The sequence below is a fragment of the Vombatus ursinus genome, unplaced genomic scaffold (genome assembly GCF_900497805.2).
Source record: "Vombatus ursinus unplaced genomic scaffold, bare-nosed wombat genome assembly UNPS02014770.1, whole genome shotgun sequence".
NCBI classification, from domain to species: Eukaryota; Metazoa; Chordata; class Mammalia; order Diprotodontia; family Vombatidae; genus Vombatus; species Vombatus ursinus.
Window position 1 is genome coordinate 10,673,235 of NW_020954548.1, and position 24,221 is coordinate 10,697,455.

The following is a 24,221-nucleotide window of genomic DNA, read 5'->3' on the forward strand; positions in this document are numbered from 1 at the left end:
GCCAGATAGGAAAAAAAAGCTTATCGGAGCATGAACACGTCCTCCTAGTGCAGAATAATAGCTTTCAAAGGTGGATGTGACATTTCATCTCAGTCAGAGGGCCAAGAAAGCAGCAGTTCTGATGAGATAGTGAGTCTTAAACATCTCGCTACACTACAGGGAATGCTTTTTGTGTGACTCCAGGTTCCATTCAGCTGAACCGATTTCCTGATATCATAACTCCATTCCCTACCCCCACCTCCACTTTCAGAATCTCCATTAATCAAACAGGACAACCAAGAACTTCCTAACATTCCTTTGGCTGAGTATTGCCTACATGTGGTCAGCAGCAACTTGGAAAGTACGACTTCTGAAATGATATCGTTCAGGGTGTTCCCATCAGGACTAGTTGAAGGTGGTGCAGGCAGCAAGGGTGGTGGACCTGCTTCTGGACAGCCAGTGTGCTTTAGCTACTATCTCCTCATACAGATCAGCAGAAGTAGGAGGATAAAAATAATGTAGTCTGAATGCTGCTTAACCTGATAGGAACTTAATATAGTATTCCTTTTCCTTTTCTCTGTAACATGCAGGTCTTTGACAAATTTTAATGCCAAATACCAGCAATTTCTTCTGAATTCCCTAACATCCATTTTGCTCCAAATCCTGTTACCTCCAGGGACACCAACAGACAGTGAAAACATAGCCAGGTCTTATTGTGACTCTTCTGCTGATACGACTGACCCTTGTTGTTGTTCGTCCTTTGTTTTTGGAGAGGACCAGTAGCATCATGGGGTGACGTCTTGACTCATGCGTGAATTAGATTTAAGTGAGGCAGAGTGGCACAAAGTCTTCAGCCTCACTCTCTCTTCCAGAGTCATTGAAGTCCAGTGGCAAGACAGAAGCCAAGATGACTGGCGATGGCTCAGGATGCAGTGGATGACCTTGGCATCTTCGATGCCTGACCATGGCTCTAAGCCCTCCACAGGGCCTGCTTCAGCCTCCTTCATGGCTTAAAGAATCAACACCTTTTTCTAATTGGCTTTAAGATTACACCTACATCTCAAGCCAATACTAAATACATCACCACTTCTTCCTGGTATGTGGCCTTCCTCATTTTCCTATATTTAAGAATATTATGACTCTTTGGGTATTAAAAGTCATTCCAGAAAAGGGCGTTCACCCACACACATATATGTGTATACAGAGATTGCCTTCAGTAAGTAGCCTCGATAAAATAATGTTTTTATATATGAAAAAAAGTTGTTTTCTCCTTCCTGAGGACCTTGGGGATGAGGTTGCCCCAGAAGGCGATTTTATAGCCAAATTATAAATATTTGGAAATGAACAGTTGTTTGGCATTGTTGGGGGAAAGCTTGGTTATTCCCCTTAGCAGGCACCTTCATACAGAATGCAATGGGCAAAGTTGACTCCCATTGGCATTAGAATAAGAAACCAATGTTCCAAGGGAGTCTGGGGTCAAATTTTTAGAGAGCTGGCGTCTTAATTTACAGGGAAGTTTTCCACTTCGGGGATCCAAGTGGCTGACTGCGATGTAGTTCAATCAGTTGTGATTGAAAGGAGCTGTAACTGTACAAAGGGATAGGGTGGAATGCAAAAGGATTATTCCCTAAACCTTTATGAAGGGCAAGAGATGAATTTCAATTTTGGCTCTAGCACACTCAGAGAGGCACATTTCGGTCCCTATGACTCCCTTCCCAGCTAGATCCTTCTGAGACAGTGATTCATTGGCAGAGCTCTATGGTGAACACATGGGCATAGGGTGCAGGAAGAGTCTCTGTGTTTCAAGTTATTTGGTAATACTAATCCCATGAAGTAGCAAATGCCGAAAATATAAACAGACTTAAGATGGGTTCAATTAAACTAATAGATGCTAAATGCACAATGGGATTTGGTAAGGTAAACCAGGGATCATAGAATCACAGAATGCAAAAAGAGACAATGAATTTACTGAAAGGATGTTAGTGATCATCTGATCCACTGCTCTTATTTTACAGGTGAGGAAGCAAACGTTCAGAAGAGCAAAAATGATGTGTCCAAGGTCACACAATGATTTAAAAAGCAGGGCTGAGACTCAAACCCAGGTCTCCTAACCCCAAATCCAACCATCTTCGGGGCTGCATCATCCCTGAGAGCAGAGCTAATCCAAGCCATCGCCCACATATAGGAGATCAGGAGGGGGGAAAAAGACACAAAACAAAACAGTTTTTTGGCTGGGAAGATGCTGGGCTTCTGGAGCCAGGAAACTGACTGTAGAGGAGCAGGATCTCTTTTGGCTTCTCCTTGAAATAAATCATTTTCTTCATTGTGCTATAGCTTGTGAGAGAAAGAGCCAGAGAGGCCTTGACCCCCTGAGAAGAGACCAAAAATAACTGGAGGCGGGGAGCAGAGACCCAGTATCCCAGAGGGAGCCCCATTCCCCCAAATATGAATCAGTTTTGCTCCACAAGGGCCAGCTACAATTACATGCTTGCAATTGTCAGGTGAGGGCTGGCTGCCTAAGCTGGTTCCCCATAGCCCAGTTAAATAACAGTTACAAAGCGTGGTATAAATTGTTACAGATTCCAGCACGTTAGGGAAGATGGCTTGTCTCAGCCCTCACTTCTTCCCCAGGCCTGATTCGCCTCACCCTTCACTGCTCAAATTCTTACCTGTGTCCACTCAGAGAGAAGCCATTCATGGGGACAGTCCTCATTCTTACAGGCTTGCTGGGAGGCGAGCCTTGGGGCCGAGCAAAAGGTCTCTGGCAACTCGAGGAAGCTGCCATCAGCCATGCGTTGCTTGCAAAGAACGTCTCTTTTCTGAATGCCCCCTCCACAGGACCGGGAACACTGGGAAGGAGAAGGTTTGAGTGTTAAGGAAGGAGCCCATTTAAATTCTTATTGTATCCTGGGATGAGGAAAGCCTTCTTCAATGCTGGGATGAGGGGGAGGGAATGCTAGTTAATAGCCCCAATTCTATCTGCTTTCTTTGAAGTCGCTTTATTAGTAAAAAGTCTAAAACCTGACTTCTCTTTTAACTAGGTTGGAATTGCCGAGGTCTTTTAAACTTGCCAAACTACTTATAGCTGATGATGTGTTACAACCCACAACAACCAGTCTAAAAGGCTACTATAATAGAGTATTAATCATTTTTATGATGGAGAGAGATTTATCTTGTTTCCAGACAGAACAAGACAGGGCCACTGCCATCACTGTAAGTGAGGGGGGCTGACTATAGCTAACAGGGAGTTTGGAGGATGAAGGGGACATTTTTATCACAAGGCTTTCTTTCCTTTTACTCGTGGGTAACTATGGTGTTGTCATACCAATATCTTCAAATGGCTAGTCTCATATTCATCCCTCCCTTGTTTATGACCAGTTCTCCCTTAGGTCTTCCTATAAACTGATCATACACTCTAGCTGACCTTGTAAGTGATTAGTTTTCCAAATAACTGGACAGCTAAAGTGTGTCCTAAAATTTACCCGAATACTTGCCAACTTCTTGGGAGTGGGGGGAGCCAGCTTGGAAAACTTCCCACAGTTCATTCCCCGTTAGCAATTGCCCTAATCCTGTGAACTCAGTACAACTGTGCTAGAACCTTTAAAAGAAGTAAGGAAGATACTAACCAGGTGCTTGCTCTCTTTCCTGAGGACAGAAGAGGATGAAATTGGTTTACAATGCAGCTCTAGAGATTTCATTTAGTTAATAGAAGAAATTTTACAGTTGGACACTGGGGGATGGCTTTGAAAGGATGTTAGAGAGTGTTATTACCCAGAGTTTTTTCTTTATACAACTACCCATCTTTCTACAATTACAACAAAGAAATAGGAACATCAGCTAGATTACAGGGATGGGGACACCCAAGGACCTAGAGGGCCACATGTGGCCTGGCGGTGGCAGGTTCACCACCATCGGGCTAAAATTTAAGGAACAAACACCATGAGGGCAGAGGATATTTATTTCATGTCCCCCACCAATGAGCCACATATGGTGCTAGATATATAAGGTAGCTGCTGAATTAATATCTATTGAAATTATTTTCTTTTTTTATATTGATTATAATTTTTATTTTGTAGTGGGCTATAAAAGATGCATCATTACAGTTTTACTTTGAACAGAAAAAGAAAAGGGAGGGAAAAAACTACCACATATATCTATCATGCTAGATACCATAGGGAGTTACTATAGTATAGGGAGAAGATATTTGTCACAACCAACACTGGGGGGTAATTTGACTTTTGCTATGGTGCACAAATATTTGCTGAAAAATGTGACATTTTTCATTGAGAAGGGTAATGGTTAATTTACAACAATCATTATTACCCCCTGAACCTCAAAATATAACCAAACTCCTGTTCTTTTAATCCTTTGCGTATAATTGTGTAGAATTCTCCATAAGCAGGACTGAGTCCATTCAACATTAGCAGCCTGTTTACATTGTCTAACAACCATCTTGGATACTTCATCAGTCAAGTCTAATGTGCAGTATTTTAGGATTTTTTCTCTGCTTGAGGACTGACATTTTCTCTTTCCAAATGCCTTAGGGAGGCAGAAGGACTTCAACTTAATCTGAATAAACACAAAAGATAAAGAGGCTGAGGGGGAGGAAGGAACTAAATGGGAGCAAATAAAACTCTCTGATCCAAAAGCTTAGTTAAACACTTTTGGCAAAGGACAAATGAGGTTCAAGTTTACCATTCGGTTTGAGGAAGGGGTGAAAAGAATTATTTCACCTCTGGCGTGGAGATATAAAATAGCAAGATTGGGTGTGACATGGTAGAAACACTGGATTTGGAGATAGTTAGAAGACTCAAGTTAATACTGACATTAATTGTATGATTGGGCCAGTAATTTACCTACCTGGGCTTCAGTTTCCTCATCTGTAAAATGAGGCTAATAATACTTTTGTTACTGTAATAACAATAATGAAAATAATAATATTTATATAGCACATTAAGGTTTACAAAATGCTTTACAAATATTATCTCATTTGATCTTTACAACAATTCTCAGACTTACCTCCAGGGTATAGTGTTATAATTAGCCCCATTATACAGATGAGGGAAATGAGGCTGAGGAACATTCAGTAACTTACTCAGGTTTACACAGGTAGTAAATGTCCAAACTGGATTTGTACTCTGTTTTTCCTCACTCTGGGTCCAGTGCTCTAACCATTGCATCACTTCATAGGGATTTGTGAGGTAAGTATTTGGTAAAACTTAGGGTGTTCCAGAAATATGAATAATTATCAGAGAAGCAGCTAGGTGGTACAGTGAATAGCATGCTGGACCTGAAGTCAGGAAGACCTGAGTTCAAATATGGCCAAAGACACTTAGTAGTTGTGTGACCCTGGGCAAGTCACTCAACTTCTGTCTGCCTCAGTTTCCTCAACTGTAAATTAGGGATAATAGTAGCACTTACCTCCTCAGATTTGTTGTAAGGATAAAATAAGATAATATTTGTAAACTACTTTGCAAACCTTAAAGCACTATATAAATGCTAGCTATTATTAAAGGGGCTTGATTCTCAGCCTTCCTTTTCTCCTCCTCTCCTTTTCTTCCTTTTACTCCTTGTCTAGAGTAGAGGTGTCAATCATATCACCAGTGGGCCCATGCAGTCTGCGTCATTTCCCAGTGTACAGGGAACCAGATTAAAATGTAATTGGGAAATATTTAACAAATTAAATAATAATACAATAAAACATAGATAACATTACATTTAAAAACTGTCAATATGCAGCTGGCTGGATCTTTAATTACAGATCCTTATGTATTCTGTACTAGAAGAATTTAGTTGTTGCTACTCAATGTCAACCATCCCACCCAATGCAAAAGTCAATGTATCAGTCTAGATATTTGGTTGGTCTAAGGTGCCAAACATGGATGTCTAAAAATTTGTGTAGAACAAACATACAAATTATGGACTGATACTTTTGCATATCATTCTAGGTGTTTTGTTATGGGACAGACACTGCCTTGAACAAGACAAGTTTAAAACAAATAGAAAGATAAGCAAAGCCTACAGTTCATGGATATTTCAACAGTCCAGATACTAAAGCTATTCCTGAGTCAAGAGCACGACACCGGGTTTAGTCATTGGCTAATGTTTTATCCCTAATTTGCTTGAAAGTGATTGCTTAATTTTTTTTAAATGGTAAAAACTGTTTTTAGGAAAAAAGAACACTTACTAAATCAATTAATTAATTTGCCATCCAGATGAGAGAGAAAAACCATGCATGTCAAATGTATACACACAATAGGTTTATGTACAGATAAAAAAATTGAGGGGAAAGCACTAGCATTTGGGTTAGACAAGGAAGGACTTCATTTAGAAGGCAGTATCTGAGCCTTGAAGGAAACTAGGGATTTGTAAGAAGTAGAGGTCAGGAGGGAGTATATTCTAGGCAGGGGGAACACCTTATGTAAAGATAGACATGGGAAATGGAGTTCCATGTATGACAAAGAGTAAGAAGGAGATGAACAGTAGCATTTGTGAAAGGGAATAATGTGTAATAGAGATGAGACGGTAGGATGAGACTAGGTTGTGAAGGGCTTTAAATGCCCAACAGAGGAGTTTATTCTTGATCCTGCATAGAATAAAGAGCCACTGTAGTTTATTGAATATGGAAATGATATAATCAGACCTGCACTTGAGCAAAATCACTATGGCAGCTGTGTGGAGGATGGGCTGGAGTGAGGAGAGACTTGAGGCATAGAAACCAATTAGGAATCTATTGCAATATTCCAAGTGAGAGGTGATGAGGGCCTGAATTTGGATGGTGGCAGTGTGAGTGGAGAGAAGGGGAAGGACACAGGACATATTGCAGAAGCAGAAACAAGGATGTAGTATAGGATGCTGTACTAGTTTCTGGTCCTGCAATTTCACTAGCAAAGTATAGACAAGACTAAGTAGTTTCGTGAGCTTGTGGAGATTATGAGCTGAACCTCTGAGGAGGGAAATGGAGTTCCCCAAAAGGGCTCTGCATTGTTTTGCTCCAGGCTCTGAATCCTTTCTGTACTTTTGGTACAGCATCATTTGAGACACACGAGCCCAATTCTGATGTTCTCATGGGAACCCTTGGGTGGTGCTGGGGGCGTGAGCTACAGAGGTTTCTGATTAGAGAGGGGCCCTTGAGATTGTATCTGATCTGGTAGGTTAGGTCAGGGCCTGCCATATATACATTACCTTTCCAGGCCCATTTTCCATTGCTCCCCTTCACATACCACTATGTCCTTGACAAGAGGAAGCATGCCATCCTGTATTCTACTTCTTCCAAGCATTCATGCCAACCCCTCCTTTCTATTGCCTCTAGGATAAAATATAAACTTCGCTATTTAGCTTTTAAATCACTTCATAATCCAAGCAAAACCCATCTTCCTAGCCTTGCTTTGTGTGTGTGTGTGTGTGTGTGTGTGTGTGTGTGTATGTAAACACACACACACATATCCCTTCTTATATTGTGTGATCCAGTCAAACTGTCCTCTTTTCTGTTCCTTACACATGACATTCCATCCTCCATCTCTGTCCTTGGCACTGTCCATCTTCCATGCCTGGAATGCCCTCCTTCCTCACTCCTACTTCATAGAATCCCTGCGATCAAAGCATAGCTCAAGCTTCACCTATTACATGACTTTCTTGCCCCCAAACCATAAATACTGTCTTCCCCTAAGTATTTTACATTCAGTAATATTTCTTCTTTTTATATTTTTTCTGTATAGACTTGTGTATGTAGCTGTTTTCCCATCAGAATGTCATCTTGCAAGTGGAGATTGTTTCATTCTTGGTAGTTGCATTCCCAGAAGCTAGCACAGTGCCTGTAACACACTATGTGCTTAATAAATGCTTGTTGCTGATTGATTTAGGGGGGGAAAGAATATCTACAAAGTTAAGTAAATACAAAATATACATGGAGCAAATACAAAATAACTTATGGTATTTATGTGAGTTTGGGTTGAATGCTAAGAATTAGAGGAATGGGGAAAGGTCTCATGTAGGAAATGGCACTTAAGCTCGGTCTCTGAAGGAAATTAGGGATTTCAAGAGGTGGAGGTGAGATTATAATCTTTAAGAAAGTCTAGTAGAATGAAGGTTCTTTCCAGTCACTGGAAATCCCAAGTGGCCATGGAGGGCACTTTTACCATTAAAAAAATAAACCCTTCTTTTCCTTTTGTTTCTCCCACTTTCTCTATTCCCTCCAAAATAAAAACAACCTCAAAAAACCTCTATTCAAGGATTAACATGATCTTTAACTTTTGATCTCTGCTAAAGAGATCTTGATTGTTGCTTTTTTTTTTTTAATTGACTTCTCATTTTCCTTCTGGAATACACTTTTGTAAACAAGATAAACACACTAATGGATTTACTTCCAGGACAGAACATTTTAAACAGCCTCTCACCTGTATGAAGCTTTGTTTTAGTAACTGGAATGTTACACTGATGACTATCAGAAACTGATCTCCCAAGAACTTCAGAGCTTTATCTAATTTGATCCAATGGAGGAAAAATAGGAAATGGAAACATAATTGGTGAGCATTTACAATTTAATCATTGCAACTTTCTTTCTTTCTTAAAATTATCCTTTCACATGCTTGCACACAGACATGCCAAATTCTAACCCCAGGAAGAAAAAGATTACAGGGAAAGGGTCACGTAATCCCTGTTAGGAGCCAAGGAAAGAGTTGGGGCAGGGAGGTTATTTCTGTCTCTGCCCAGATGCATGCAACATTTGCATGTAGGACCGGTGGACACCAGGCTGTACATAAAACACAATTTATGTGGAGAAGCACAAATGACTTTGAAACAATCTCAGTTTATTTGATGTCATTCCTTTCGGTACTTTCCAACCATCTGTCCCTTCTCATCAGGACGGAGACTTTTTATAAAAAATGAACAAAGAAAGTACATTAATGAGTTTTGGGGAGGTGGAAGGTAGAGGAGTCATAGTGAGTTGGTTTCCAAGGACTTTCCATAAATTAATGCTAAGTACTGAAAATAAGGGACTCCATTTGCTCTCCTTATATAGTCTGTAGCTCTGTTGCTAATTGGATGCCAAGGGAATCAAGCAACTACTGCAGTGTCCAGAGCAAGGGATAGCAGAGACACGCTTGCTTTGCTCTGGTCAGAACAGATATGCCCTCCTGGGCTCGGTCCAAAGAGCCACATTTTAGGAAAGTCATGGAAAAGCTGATATGTGTCCAGAGGAGGATGACCTCTTTGGGGAGGGATCTTCCTTCTCATGGTATAGAGGGTTTGGGCGAAGAAACTGGGGATATTTAGCTTGGAGAGGAGAAACAATAATTGTCTTCAAGTAAATGGAGTTCTGGCATGTGGAATGAAAATTATATTTAGTCTACTTATCTAGGAACAGCTGTAGAAGGTACATAGAGAGAGGGAGATATAGATGTAGATAGACCCAAGTTCAAATCCTGCCTCACACACTTACAAGCTGTGTGATCCTGACCAAGTCACTTACCCACTGTCTGCTTCAGTTTCCTCATTTGTAAAATGGCTAAAACAATACCTCCCAGAGTTCCTGAGAGGATAAGATGTGATGATATTTATAAAGTGCTTTGCAAAACATAAAGCTCTATATAAATGCTAACTATTCTTATGTAAGGAAAAAACTATTAATTAAAGATATCGAGAAGTTGAACGGGTTGCTTTGTCAGGTGGTAAGTGTCTCCCTCAGTGTAGCTGTTCAGTCGTGTCTGACTCTTTGTGATTCCATTTGGGGTTTTCTTGGCAAAGATACTGGAGTGGTTTGCCATTTTCTTCCATTCATTTTACAGATGAGGAAACTGAGGCAAACATAGTTAAGTGACTTGCTCAGTGTTTTGCATAGCTAGTAAGTGTCTGAGGCTGGATTTGAACTCACAAAGAAGAGTTTTCCTGATTCTAGGCCTAGTGCTCTGTGCACTCTGGCATCACCTAGCTGCCCCCTCACTAGAGCTCTGTAAGTGAAGTCTGGGGGACCACGTCATGGGCTATCATAGATGAGAATTCTTTGAAAGTATCGTTTGGGCTAAATAGTGAATGAGGTCCATTCTAGTCCCAAGATCTTACTGTAGGATTAATACTGTGTTTTATACAAGTTGCTGATTGAAAGACTCCAAAATATTCTCCATACCCTATGTTTAATCAGTCTTCAATCAGAATAAGAATTCTTCTAGTCAATCAATTCTATCAGTCAATCAACAAATGTATTGAGTGTCTGTTATGTCTGAGGCCCTGTGGTAGACATTCTTTTTGATATAAAGAGGTAGAAGACCTGATCCCTGCCTTCCAGAAGCTCATATCTAAATGCAGAACATGTGAAAAGAACTGAGTATAACTTTTCCCCTAGTACAAAGTCTTATAGGAGATGTGGTACAGGAAGTGAACTATACAGAAATTTCAACTAAGGGAAGAAATTTGCCGTGGAGGTTAGAGAAATCTTCATGGGAGCGACTGGGCTTGGGCTGAAAACTGAAGAGTGGAGAGGATTTGGGAAGCAGAAGTCTGAGGAGAGGAATATAGTGTGAGAAAAGATTCTTAGAACATTGAGTGTTCAGGGGACAGGCCAGAGATAAAATTGGGGAGGGATGTAGATAAAGGTCATCTATTTTATCCAAAACCCCTCATTTTGTAGTTGAGGGAACTAAGGCCCAGAAAGGTTTTCTGACTTGTCCTCCTGGCTAGGCTTCTGACTCTGTCTACTCTGTTGCCATGATGAAAGTTCTTCTCTGGAACTTCCTTCAGCACCTGGGGCCTTTTTACCCCAAAATATCTTTCCACCATGCTGGCTCCCTTCTCCTTTTGGTGAGTTCTGTTTGTATCCTCCATTTTGGGCACTGGCCCAGGCCAGCCATTCTTCATTCCTCCTGGCTGTGCTTCTGACTCTACCAACTTTGCTACTGTGGCCCTGGTTCAGATACTCCGCATCCCCTCCTACCTTTCCAGCTCCTTTTCATCTATTGTCTTCCTCTACTGGAATGTAAGTAACTTGAAGGTAGAGACTTTCTTTCTTTTTGTCAGTGCCTGACATATAGTAAGTGCTTAATAAATGTTTTTGTTGTTTTGTTTGACTGCCGACCAAGGTCATACAGGTAGTTAAGTAACAGAACCAGGATTTAAACCTATGTCATCTGTCTTCATATCCAACATTCTTTCCACTGTTCTACATTGCCTCAATGTCTTCAGGGGTCACAGATGCTCAATTAAAGAGTATTAACTTTGTTACATAAGTAATGGGGAGCCATTGAAGATCTTTGAGCAGGGAAGTAACATGATCAAAGGGATTATTTTAGAAAAATTAATCTGGTTTGGGACTAGTCTCTTCAGGAGAAATTAAATGGAAAACATACAGACTAGTTAGGCCTCTAAGATGCCACAAGTGGGAATAGAAAGGAGATGATGAAAGAAAGAGGGAGACATTGGAAAGGAAAAGTTGAATGGAGTTGGTGACTGACTGGGTCTGAGGAACAAGGAAGAAGGGAGGAGCAAAATATAAGCTCACAGTTTTCCATTTCAGGAATTGTCAGGATGATGGCAAAACCGACAGTTAAGAGGGAAGTCGGGAGATAGAGTTGGTTGGCATAAAGAATTTAACCTCAATTAGTCAATGGGCATTTTAATAAATGACTACTATATGCTGGGCACTGGAGATACAAATAAAAAGAATAAAACATTCCAGACTTACAAGAAGCTAAGGAAGACTAATATGCAAAATATTTTAATCTCTTCATAACACCAAAAGAAAAATCCCCCATATCTAAAAATAAACTTGTAATATGTTAGGGCTAAAAAGACATGGGCCTTTTCTTATTGTGTATTTAAGATTTAGCAATTAAGTTTAAAATAAATTAATAAAAAATAAGATTAAAAAAAGGCATGGGCCATCACACAGAATGAGAAGATGAAGCAAAAGTGGGAAAGAATGAATATGAGGAATAGTAGAAACAAAGAGAGATCAGACAGTAACCCAAGCCAAAATTACAGTTCTGCATCATATACTTTTAATTATGTTTAAAACAGGTTTGTGTTTTAGTCCTTCTTCTTTCTCCCCCCATCCAAGTATGAGTAAATGTTGGATATTTGCCATTTGTCAAGTATGGGCTTCAAAGAAAACAAAGGAAGTGACATTAACATTTGACAGATGGTGATCCATACAATTTATACTTTTTTTTTTCCTCTGGGAAAACCACACACGGATTGCCCTGATCACACTTTTGTCCAGCCAAACACTGCGATGTGGCTTTTGTCTCAATGAAAACTCAGCACTCACCAGAGCAGCTGTCTGTCATATTTTAAATGGACCTTTCAGACGTCTCACAGATTTTTTCCTGTCCCTTTGCACAAGTTAAAAAGAAAGAAATTGTAGCCTGAGTGTGAAAGGATGAGAGACTCCTAGTTGTACTCTCTGGGTCACGACCAGTATTATAGACAGATAAATGGAAAAGAAAATTTACACTGAGAAAGCAAAAACTTGTGAGTGGCATACTACATACCCTTGTTCTAAGACGGATTGTGGTGAAATCCAAAACTCAAAGACAAGTGTGTTGTTAACAGCTGTAGTGTGAATAAGAAAATGTCAGCACTCCAATCTACGGCACTAGTGTCCTGAGATAAGAGCCAATTAGCTGAGAATTGCTTCACAGTTACTGTTGACTTACTCTGCCAAACACATCACATAATGGCTTGTTTTCTTTTAGTCTTTTAATCAAATGGTCTGGGGAAGCTAACATTGCTGAACAAATCTTCTGGAAAGAGTTTCTGATGACCTCTAAAAGCTAACATGATCTGATTTCTGCATTAATCCCAGGGCTCTGTCCTGGGTTCTTTTCTCCTGTCTCTCTTCATCCTCTTTCCCTGTGATCTCAGCAGGTCCTTTGTGTTTAATTATCAATTCTACCCAGAAGACTCCCAGATTGAAATGACTTGCTTTGGCCTCTTTCCTGCACTCTAGTCCTGCATCACCAACTGCCCACTGGACATTTTCAACTGGTACTCCTACAGACATTTCAAACTCAACATAGTAAAAGCAGAACTCATGTTCTCCCTCCGCCACTTCTAACTTCCCCAGTACAAACTCCATCATTCTCCATGCTTCACTCTCCTTTCCTCTTCATATCCAGTTTCCAAGTCTCAACCATACTATGTCTCACATCACTATCCTCCTTTCCAATCACAAACCTGATACCCCAGATCATCACCTCTCACCTGGACTACTGTAATAGTCTCCTAAAAGGTCTCCTTGACTTCAGTCTCTCCTACAGACAATCCATCCCCCAAAGTGATAGCCCCAAATTACAAGTCTGTGTCATTTCTCAGCTCAAGAAACTTCAGTAGCTCCCTATTGCTTCTAATAGCAAATACAACCCCCTCCATTTGGTATTTAAAGCCCTTAACAATCTAGCTCTAATCGACCTGTCCTGACTTAACACGTATTACTCCTCAGGCATTTTACATGCCAGCCAAACTGGTCTACCTGTGTTCCTCACACACAATGGCTTCAATTTCTGTGTCAGGGGCTCATCTGAGTTTAGTCTTGGACTTGAGTATGCTTCCTCTTTGCCTCTTCCCCTTGGCATCACTAGGTTCCTTCAAAACTCAGCTCAAGGGCCACCCTGACATAGAATGCCCTTTCCAATTACTTCAAATGCAGTACTCCTGCTTCTACGAAAATTACTTTGAATTTCATTGGAGTATATCTCAAATTTACAAATATACACACATGTATTGTTTCTTCTGATAAAATATAAGCTCCTTCAGGCCAAGTACTCATTTCTGTTTTTGTATCCCCCAGGACCTAACACAAATGCCCATATAGAGGATTAATAAATGTTCGTTAAGTTGAATGGAAGTCTCCAAAAAAGAACACATTCTGCCTCCTGGAAATTTGGTGATTTCCATCAGAAATTTGCCATCAATATCTTCCAGTTGTTGATAAAATCCATAATAAAATGCTGTAAGAACACCAAGTTGTACACAGTAGATTTGCAGTTTCGTGTACAATCACCTTTTTTAAAAAAAATTATACTATGTTATGGAAATGCTTGTTTTATTCCATAAATTGAAAGTAAAATCAATGTTTAAGAATGCTGTAAGAATAATTTCTATTTTTAATTCCCTTCCTCTTAACAGATGTTTTCCATCAGGCTTTCCTTCCTTAAGTGTCATGGAATTTGGGACTAAAACTATTTGGACATAGGGTGTTATTCTACTGCCCCCCCACCTGTTAAGTTCCTCCTGAACAAAATGTGTCCTTCCATTACTATATTTAACTTATGGATACCATCCTACCAAAGCTTCATGAAACCTAAGTTTCTCTCAACATCTCACGTTCATTTTTTCAATAATTTCTGTTTCTGTCTTGTGCATTCCTGGACATTTCCATTACTATTATTCTCTCTTGAGTTATGCTTTCTGGAATGTACCCTCTCTTCACCTCTGCCTCTCAGAATCATTAGCTCTCCATGGCATCTGGTTTAGTCATTGTGTCTAGGAACTCTTCTTAATCTGCATGAATTTTCATTTTATTAAGGTTCTATCGATCAGTTCAGCAAATTTCCTGGTAAAGACATCATTCATTGGCGTATGTACTCTATCTCTGGCTAAGAAACCACCATTCTTAAATTTTGCAGATTGGTCCAGAAAGCCAAACTCTATTCTTTTACATTGTCTTCTTATCCAGCTGTTTATTGCTCCTATCTTTCGAACACAATCATCTTCATTTGGAAGTCATGATTAAAAAAAATTCATCTCTCCAAGCCCTTTAGTTTCCTATCCAAAGCTTCATAATCTCTAAAGATTATTTTCTGGGTTCCCCTGGCTCTGACATAAATTAATGGTGAAAGTTTTCAGATTTGATAAGGTTTGGGAGGTTCTCTATAGGCAACAAGGTACTAGATTTAGAGTCATGAGATCTTTGTTATTTGATGTCTTTGTGACTTTGGGAAATTCATCTAATAACTCTGAGCCTTAGATTCCTCATCTGTAAAAAGGAGGAGGAGGAGAAACTCTCCCATCCTCGTAAATAAACAAATCTATATATCTATGCACATAGCCATGCATGCTCCATTGATAAAAATTGAATCAAGTCAATCAATCATTCAGAATTTCTTAAGAACTTACTATGCATCAAGCAAAGTGTTAGGTCCTGGGAATACAAAGATAAAAATGAAAAAGTATTTGCCCTCAAGAAGCTTATATTCCATTGAGGGAAACCACATAGCATGATGGGAGGCATTAGCAACTGGGGCAATCAAAAAAGGCTTCATGGAGGAGGTGTCATTTGGGCTGATGTATGAAGAAATCCAGCGATTCCCAGAGACAGAGGTAAAGAGGGAGAACATTCCAAGAGCGGGGAACAAAGTAAAGGAAAAAAGAGACAGATGAACAGCAAGTATGCCAGATTAGCTAGACTTTGATGTGTACGGAGGAAAATAACGTTATATTCCTGAAAAGGTAGGAGCAGACAGAGATGTTTGTATTGAATCACAGAGGAATGAGGGAGCCAATGAAGGTTCTTGGGCAGGTGAGTTACATGACTAGACCTGTGCTTTAGCAGCTGTGCAAGAGAGGGATTAAAGAGGGGAAAGATTGGAGCCAGGGAGACTAATTAGTAGATTATTGTGATAGTCCAAACAAGAAGGGCCTAGGACTCAAGCCCTAGGATTCTGGTCCTGTGATTGGAGAGATGAAGAATAGTGTGAGATACGGTGAGGAGTTAGAATTAGGGAGGCTGAGAAATTGATTGGATATTAGGGAGAATGGAAAGTAAAGGATGATGCTTTCATTCTGGCTCTACTTATGTGACCTTGAATAAGTCCCTTAAGCTTTTTCAGACTCATTTTCCTCATCTGCATCATGACAGAGTTTGAATTTTTTGTTGTTGTTCAGTTGTTTCAGTTGTGCCCAACTCTTTGTGACCCCATTTGAAGTTTTCTTGGCAGATACTGGAGTGGTTTATCATTTCCTTCTCCAGCTCATTTTATAGATGAGGAAACTGAGGCAAACAGGGTTAAGTGACTTGCCCAGGGTCATACAGTGACCAGGGCACACAGTAAGTGTCTGAGGCTGAATTTGAACTCAGGTCTTCCTAACTCCAGGCCCAGTGCTCTGTCCACTACCTGCCAGACTTGCAGCTCTAAATTTATGATCTCCCAACCTTTCTGCACTTCTCTCTTCTAGCATGAACACTAATTAAAATGTCATGACACATAATTCTTGAATAAATGTTAATCTTTGCCACTAGGTGATGAGTGTTTTCAGTCACAGCCACTCATTAAGGTCACTGTTTCAGGCAAAAAAGTGTCTGTAACTCGTATTAGAAGAGAGGGTACCCTAATTACAGAATAAAAATTTTTGAGTTTGGATTCCCCACTTCCTTTGATGCTTCAGTGAAGTGTGAACATCACCTTGGGTTCTCAAAAGTTATGCCAATAGGGGCAACTAGGTGGCACAGTGGATAGAGCACCAGCCCTGGAGTCAGGAAGACCTGAGTTCAAATCAGACACTTGACACTTACTAGCTGTGTGATGCTGGGCAAGTCACTTAACCCCATTGCCTTGCAAAATACAAAAAAAAAGTTATGCCAATGGACCTCAAACTCTGGGAGGTTCTACTAAAATGGAATAGTCTTGAGTGCAGACTAGCAATGTTATTTTCAAAGAGTCAATCTAGCTAAATTTAAAGAGCTTCAGCCCTGGAAGCTTGGCCACTGGATGATGAAGTTCTTCGTGGACAATTCATGAGGAACATCAACTAAAGGCTTGAGATCTGCATTAGTGGAGGGAGTTCCTGCCCCACCAAAAGCATAGATTCTGGAAGTATTAAAATAATAAGCACGATTACTGATTGACTCTGGAAGAAGCATAAATATCACACAATCCTTGCATCTATTTCAACTTCTACACCTGCTCTAAGTGGAACCCTTGGTTTTCTGCAGCTTCCTCTGGTAATTTCTGCTATTAATTGCCTATTTGTCATACTATGGACTCTGTCTGATATATTGTGTTGGTCCCAAGAGGGACGGGCATAATAGTATGACTAGATCAACACTAATCCATCACTAAGCCTAAAAAAACATCAAATGAATGCTTTGCCAATGGAGGGCCGACAGCCGCAGCTTCACAGAATCACAGAATTTCAGAGGTCATGTAGTGCAATAGCACAACCCACATCTCCTGTAGACTGTATGTGGTAATTTGGCTTTGGCTGAAGATTCTGGTGGAGGAAAACCTCCAAGGCAACTTCTAAATAGTTCTACTTGTTAGGAAGATTTTCTTTCCTACCACTTCCATCCATTACTCTTCGTGATTTCCCTATGGACAAGCACAGTGAGTCTAAGACTTCTTCCACATGACATCCCTTCAAACAAGGGAAGGTGGCTATCATGTTTCCCCTAAGTCTTCTTTTTCCATGTTGAACATTCCTATTCACATCCATCAGAGAAGTAGGACACTCTTACTTGAGAGTTTAATAAGTATATTCCCTAGATGCATTCAGCAATCACCTAACTCAAACCAAGGCAGGAAAGAGAGCGCAGCAAGCACCCTCCCATCCACAGCAAATACAAGTGGTGGCTCTCACCTGTTGCCACTCGGCAGGGTACCAGGCTGGTGGGCAGTTGAAGCGGTTGCAAGCTTGCACTACGGGGGGCTTGGGCTTGTGGCAGAGTTCATCTGCCAGCACCACAGTCTCGTTCATCTCTCTGGAAAGTAAGTGGGAGCAGAAGACATCTCGGGTCTGTAGGCCGACTCCACAGGTTAAACTGCATGGACTCCACTTGCCAATCTCCCACCTAAGGAGAGATCAGGGAGGAAGAGGAAACCTGAATTTTCCCCAAACCTGTCATCACAGGGCTGAGTGTCTGTTAAAGAATAAAAACTTGTTGGGCAAGAATTGAACTGAGGGTCTCCTTTCTAAGCCTGGTCCCTATCACCTTCCCTGCTCCCACCATCCTACCCTTTCGCAATATTTGAATTAAAGCAAATGACAATAGCAAACATTCACTCTTACCTTCAAAAACCTGAATAATTATCACAATCATTCCCATTTTGCTAAGTAATATACAACTAAAGTGCCTCTTCTAGGACTATGAATAGATTCAATTTCACGGCTGGGATGGGCACACAGGGGCACCTAGTGCTGACTACCAGATCAGGACAGGCCTTCCTGTTCACCTCTCCAGCCCCGATCTCAGCAAGATAGAAAAATGTGTGCTTGTTTTTTCTTTGGCTTCAAAGTAAAAAGTTGTTGGCTCCAAATCTCTTCAATTTTTTTTATTGTGGCCTAGAACTGCGGCTCTGTCTTATGTATAAATATCATCACTACCTGGTACTGGATAATGTAACTGAAATGAAGCCTGCTAAATACATTAGTTCATTGAGGAGGGAAATAAATGAAGAGAAGGAGAGTCTTGTTATCTGGAAAGACCAGTCAAGCTGAGAGCCTCAATGCCCCTCCTTTCAAATAGCTGTGGCTTGAGGAAGCCAGCTAAGGTGAAATGAGGGACTAGAAAGAAAAACTGAACAAAAACCATCCTGTTTTTCCCTCTTGATCTGACTTCAAAAATGGAACAGTAAAGATGAAGCTCAGCTTCATCCCAGTTTCTTTAATGTTCAGTTTTACAGTCATTTTTCAGTTGTGTCCTGACTCTTTGTGACCCTATTTGGAGTTTTCTTGGCAGAGATATTGGGGTGTTTTGCCATTTCCTTCTCCAACTCATTTTACAGATGAGGAAACTGAGGCAAACAGGGTAAGTGATTTGCCCAGGGTCCCACAGCTTGTAAGTGTCTAAGGCCAGATTTGAATTCAGAAAGGTGAGTCTTCTTGACTCCAAGCCCAGCACTCTATCCACTGAACCACCCATCTGCCCCTCTGTTTACCACTTGAGATTTTCAGAGGCTCTCCTACTTACTATAAAGATTTGACTAATCGGCCAGTATGACTTGGCCTAGAAGATCACCGCAAGTGTGAAAGCAGGAATAGTGCTGACCCCACATGGCCTGTGGCTTCTCATTGTGCTGTCCGTGGCCAGCTTTGAGAAAAGTTATATGCAATCTCTGGCTTGCAGAGGTTTTTCATCAGCCCATAAACATTTCCCGGTCCTCATTTACCAAAGTTGCCAGCATCCTACTCTAGTTACTCCCTGCCTATTACTTCTGGCATAACTGGGCTACAGAGAACACAAACACTTACCTGGCAATATATACTAAAAGTTTCTCCATTAGTATGCACAAGCCCATATTACAATGAAAAAAAAATGAAAAGGAGATGCTAAATGGATACCATTTCTCTTCTTGGATTGTGATTTTATTTCAGTAAAAAATACCTGGCAAGGAAATTCTCTGCAACAAGGTCACTGATAATTGCTGTGATTTGCTCAGGTGGCACAATTAGTCTGCATCAGAGGCAAGACTTCCATCTTTGTCTTCCTGACTATGAGGGGGGCTACTGATGCTATTTCTGTTTCTGTTGCCTGATTTCTGATGGGCTCTGGGATTATTGTGATTTGCACAACTCCCAGTTTAGAAAAACAAACAAACAAACAAACAAATCCAGGTCCAGTATTGACACCTTATTATGGCTGTATCATCCAAAAGCTCCTAACTGCTTATAAACACACAAGATTGAGTCAGCATTGTAATACGGTCATCCCTGTATGCTATGGATTCTCAACCTTTTTTTTGTATCATGTCTGATGAAGCCTATGGACTCCTTTCTGAGAATAATGCTTTTAAATGCACAAGATAAAATGCATAGGATTACAAAGAAAACTGATGATATTGGAGCATGGTTATTGAAATATTAAAAAACAAACAAGTTAACATACCCTAGGTTAAGAACCTTTGCTGAACACCAAGCCTGGAGCACAGAAATTCAGCCAAAAGAATCTTGAAGGTCCAGCCATTCTGGAGAAGGTAGAGCCATTCTGACAAAGCTCTAAGAAGTGTAGTCAGTGGCCTCAGCCACCTCCTCAATGAGAAAATTAAATTGCATTCTCCAGGAAGGAAGCCAACAGAGGCTAGTTCTGTCTGTATATAAGAGGCTTCTATGACCCTGAGACAAATAATAAACGAACTCAGGCCAAAGCAGGTTCAATGGAGAATCATCAGCTTCTTGCAGCTTCACATGAGACACTTACACACATTGTGGGCCACTAATACTGTCAGTGCCCAGCGGAAAAAGCAAACTGGATCAACACTTAGATTATCTGAGTTTGAATTCTGTCTTTGCTATTTTCTCTGTGTGTGACCTCTGGCAGTTCTTTCCCCCTATCCGTGGTCTAGCTTCCTTATGAATAAGATGAGGCAGCTGACCTCTAAGGCCCTTTCCAGCTCTAAATTCTATGATCCTAAATCAGCTTCCCAATTGCTATCTCCTACCAACACAAACTGACCACTGAGTCTGATTAATACTCTCCCTCTTGTTTTTTCTTTTTTTTTTTTGTAAAGCAGCTGGGTCTTAACTTGGCAGCCAGTTATACAAAGTCAGAATGTGGTCTCTCTGGGGATGAGTCCTTTGGTTTCCTATAAAGACATTGATCAGAGTTAGCATGGGCATTCGGTACCTTCAGCAGTTGATATACATCTCAGTGGGACACCTAACTTAGATGTACAAAAGGAGGAATTTTAGCCTTCTGGGAGGCCCTTTGGATGTAGGGCTCATTATGTGAGCTACCAAAGTTTCTTTCTTTCAGAATGTGGCCTCCAGAAACTCATTGCTTGTCATTGATATAAATGAGTATTATATCTACTGGCAGGTCACAGCTTAGTGGCTCTCATGTCCCAAGAGTTTTCCCTTGCCCTTCATTCCTGGGTGAGGAAAAAAAAAAGCTTGTTTGTTTCTTTATCCAAAAAAATTTTTAAATGCTGTTTTTGTTTGGAAGAAAAAAAACACCATTATGAACATACATTTCTTGGTTCCCATTTAGCTTTTCCTTTCCTGAGTCAAGTCAGCATGAAACATTGACTCGTGTGTAGCCTTCTCTCACTGTTACTGCCTAGTAGCATTTGACAGTTTTGAAAATGCTTGTAGGTCATTTGTTTTCATTGCAATTCCTATAGATTTAGAAGGCAGGTAATAAGTCAGGCAACATTCTGAGGCTACCCAGATTAGGAAAGTGAAATGGGTTCTTGTCCAAGAACACTAATAAAGTAACATGGCAACCATGTCAACCAGTCAACTTTAAGTAGGGTAAATAGGATACATGGATGTTATGGGGATATGGGGATGAAAGAGCAGAATAAGATGACATTAGCAAAAGTAAAGATTCCTCAAATGAGTGAGTTCTGGGCCACGATTTGAAAGAGGATATGGCTGGATTAACTGAAGTAGATAACTGGTGATTCCTCTGAGTCAATCAATAGTTTATTGAAAATACAATGTGAAAAAAAAAGAAAAATAAAAAAATAAAATACAATGTGCTCAGTGATGAATGAGGCACTGTGGGAGATATAAATGAAATATAAGATGGTTTTTGCCCTCCAGGAGCTTATAATTTCTTTGAGAAAATAGAACCCATAAAATAATAATTAGTAATATCATCACAGAAATGGAATTTTTAGAGCTGAAAGGAAGCTAAGTACCATCTTGACTGACTCACTTATTGTAGAAATACAGAAAGAGGAGATAACATATAATTAATAGGTAAACCATATGGTAGCAGGCTAAGTGTGCTGGGATTTCAGAGGACAGGAATATCAGTGACGACTGCTATGGACAGAAAAAGATTGTTGGATGAATTGGGTATTAAGGGGAAAATGACTATGAGCAATTCACTTAACCACTGTCTGCCTTAGTTTCCTCATCTGTAAAATAGACATAATAATAGCACCTACTTCCCAGAGTTGTTGTGATGATCAAAAGAAATATTTGTAAAGCACTCTGTAAATACTAGCTATCATCATAGCTATCATCATCATCATGACTGATGCTCACTCCTGGTTGACTAGGGCTCCTACTATGTCATTTCCTGCTCCTAGGAGGTACTCCATTCTCCCAACCTCTTACCTTCCATCCCGATCCAATCAAAACTTACCAGTCCTTTGCCTCATTCCCTCGGAGCTTGACTTTCTGAGTGACAATGGGTTAAAATATAGGCTAGATTCTTTTATGACTGAGATGTTCTGGCTATAATTCTGCTTAGAGGTAGGGTTATGGGCCAGACAATCTTTGCTTCTACATTTGGGACTGTATAATTCTATCTGAGGTCACAAAATTATTCCATTGTGGAGGAGGGGGAAATGGATCAACAAACTTACCAAGAATAAACAAGCTTTTCCTATGACTGCTTTTGAATAGGCCCTTTAGGAAGTGATTAGAGTATCGGAAAGAACTCTGGATTTTGAGTTGGGAGACTGGAATTTGGATCCCAGCTCTGCTACTTATTACTTGTGAGACCACTCCTTGGTGTTGCTGGGTCTCAGTTTCACCTTCTACAAAATGGGGGTGATGATACACTAACCCATCTCACCGGGCTTTCCTGAGTAAAGTGCTTTGTCAACTTCAAAACGCGATAGAAGCATATGTTATTCTTGTTGCTGTCCTCATGTCTAAGTCTCTTTCCTCTTAGTTGCTGAGGGACTTAGGATATTCAGCTTTCAAGAGGATGAAATGCCCTTCCCAGTCTTGCTGTAACGTATTTTTTTCTAAACTATTCCCTATTATTCCCTTATAAAAAGCCTTGCACTCAATTCAAGCTGTTTGACTATTTGTTCCCACGATACATCTTACTCATTCCGGCATCCTCTCTACCCAGAACGTGGTCCCTTGACCTTCTGTATGGATGAAGGCTCCCTGCCCTTCCAGAAAGGACCCATTCAAGTTCTCCTTCCTTCATGGAGTTTTCTGAGGCCATTCTACCCTTCCACGCAGTGATGTGACTCTTTGTCCTCTGAGCCCCTATGATGCTTAAGAGTCTATGGCCTTCACTTAGGCCTTAAGCACCTCCTTCATATTTTCATGGAGTGGGTGCTCTCAGATTGTCTCCACCTCTACCGCTCCTCTTCCATCCATCTCCCTAATGACAAGAGGCTGCAACATTCCTTGCTGAAGCTACCGAACTCGACACAATGTATGAACTCTTTTTCCTTCAGAATTCTGTTGAGTAGTCTCAAATCTGCTGGTCCCTACTGTGAACAGAAACCTAATTGCCTAAGAATTTATTTTCAACAGTCTTCCTTTTCATTTGGAAGACCTGAACTTTGGAGGAGAAGTGGCATCATTCATGTCAGGATTTAAATCCCCAATTCCAGTCTCTCCTTCAGGATTTCCTTCCCTCCATCACCACAGACATTTTGTCCCTCAACACATTCAGCAGGGTTTGAAATTCTGTGCCAATTTACATCTGCCTATATGCCTGGGACTGGGAGAAAAAAAATCAGGTAGAAGGCTTAAAACTTAGGAACAGCCCCAATGCTGCTTTCTCTTATGGTCTCCATTAGTTTTTCTGTGCCTGTGGATGCTTCTGGTGAAGCCTGAGTTTCTGTTCCCCTACCTTCTAGGCATAAAGGCTTAAACTCATTAAACTTCAAGGCTCCATGACTTTGATATCTCTGAAAAATCTCTATCAGAAGAGAGGGTAGGAATGGATGACAACTTACTGCAAGAATCATTCAGACCCCTCCAGTCCATTCTTCCCAAAGTTGCAAAATTGGTATTTCTTAAGTGCATGTGCCCAGTACATAACAGGTGCTTCATGATGATTGTCTGACCAAGCTGATTTCCTGCCTAAGAAACTTTTGTAGCTCCTGACTACCTCTGGGATAGAGCACAAACTCCCATATTTGCCATTTAAAGCTCTTCTCGATCTGGATTTAGATGATCTTTGTAGGCTGAGCTCTGTGTTCCAGTCAAACTGCTCTATTTTCACATATACAAAACAACATTCTGTGCCTTGGTACTGACTGTCTGATGTGTCTGGATCACTTTTCTTCTTCACCTCTACCAAAAGGAATCCCTACATTCTTTCAAAGTATAGTTCAAGTGCTAACTACCTTTTTTTTTTTTTTTTTGGAGGCAAATGGGGTTAAGTGAATTGCCCAGGGTCACACAGCTACTGAATATCTGAGGCTGTATTTGAACTCAGATCCTCCTGACTCCAGGGCTGATGCTTGATCCACTGGGCCACCTAGCTGGCCCTGCTAACTCCTACAGGAGGCCTTAACTTAATTTCACCATTTGTTACGACTCTTCCTTTCCCCATCCCAAATAATAACAATAACAATAACAGCTAACAGTTATATAACACCTATTAT

General features: G+C 40.6%; 1 protein-coding gene across 2 annotated transcripts in view; it reads right to left on the reverse strand.

The window, feature by feature from the left end:
• Window positions 1-24,221, reverse strand: part of ADAMTSL1 (ADAMTS like 1) — a 397,281-nt gene that overhangs the window by 91,595 nt on the left and 281,465 nt on the right. For both annotated transcript variants that reach the window (XM_027862672.1, XM_027862671.1), the window contains 2 exons: window positions 17,551-17,761; window positions 2,649-2,828 (listed from right to left, as the gene is read on the reverse strand). In XM_027862672.1, coding sequence (XP_027718473.1) covers window positions 2,649-2,828; window positions 17,551-17,761 — 391 coding nt within the window. The remainder of the gene's footprint in view (window positions 1-2,648; window positions 2,829-17,550; window positions 17,762-24,221) is intronic.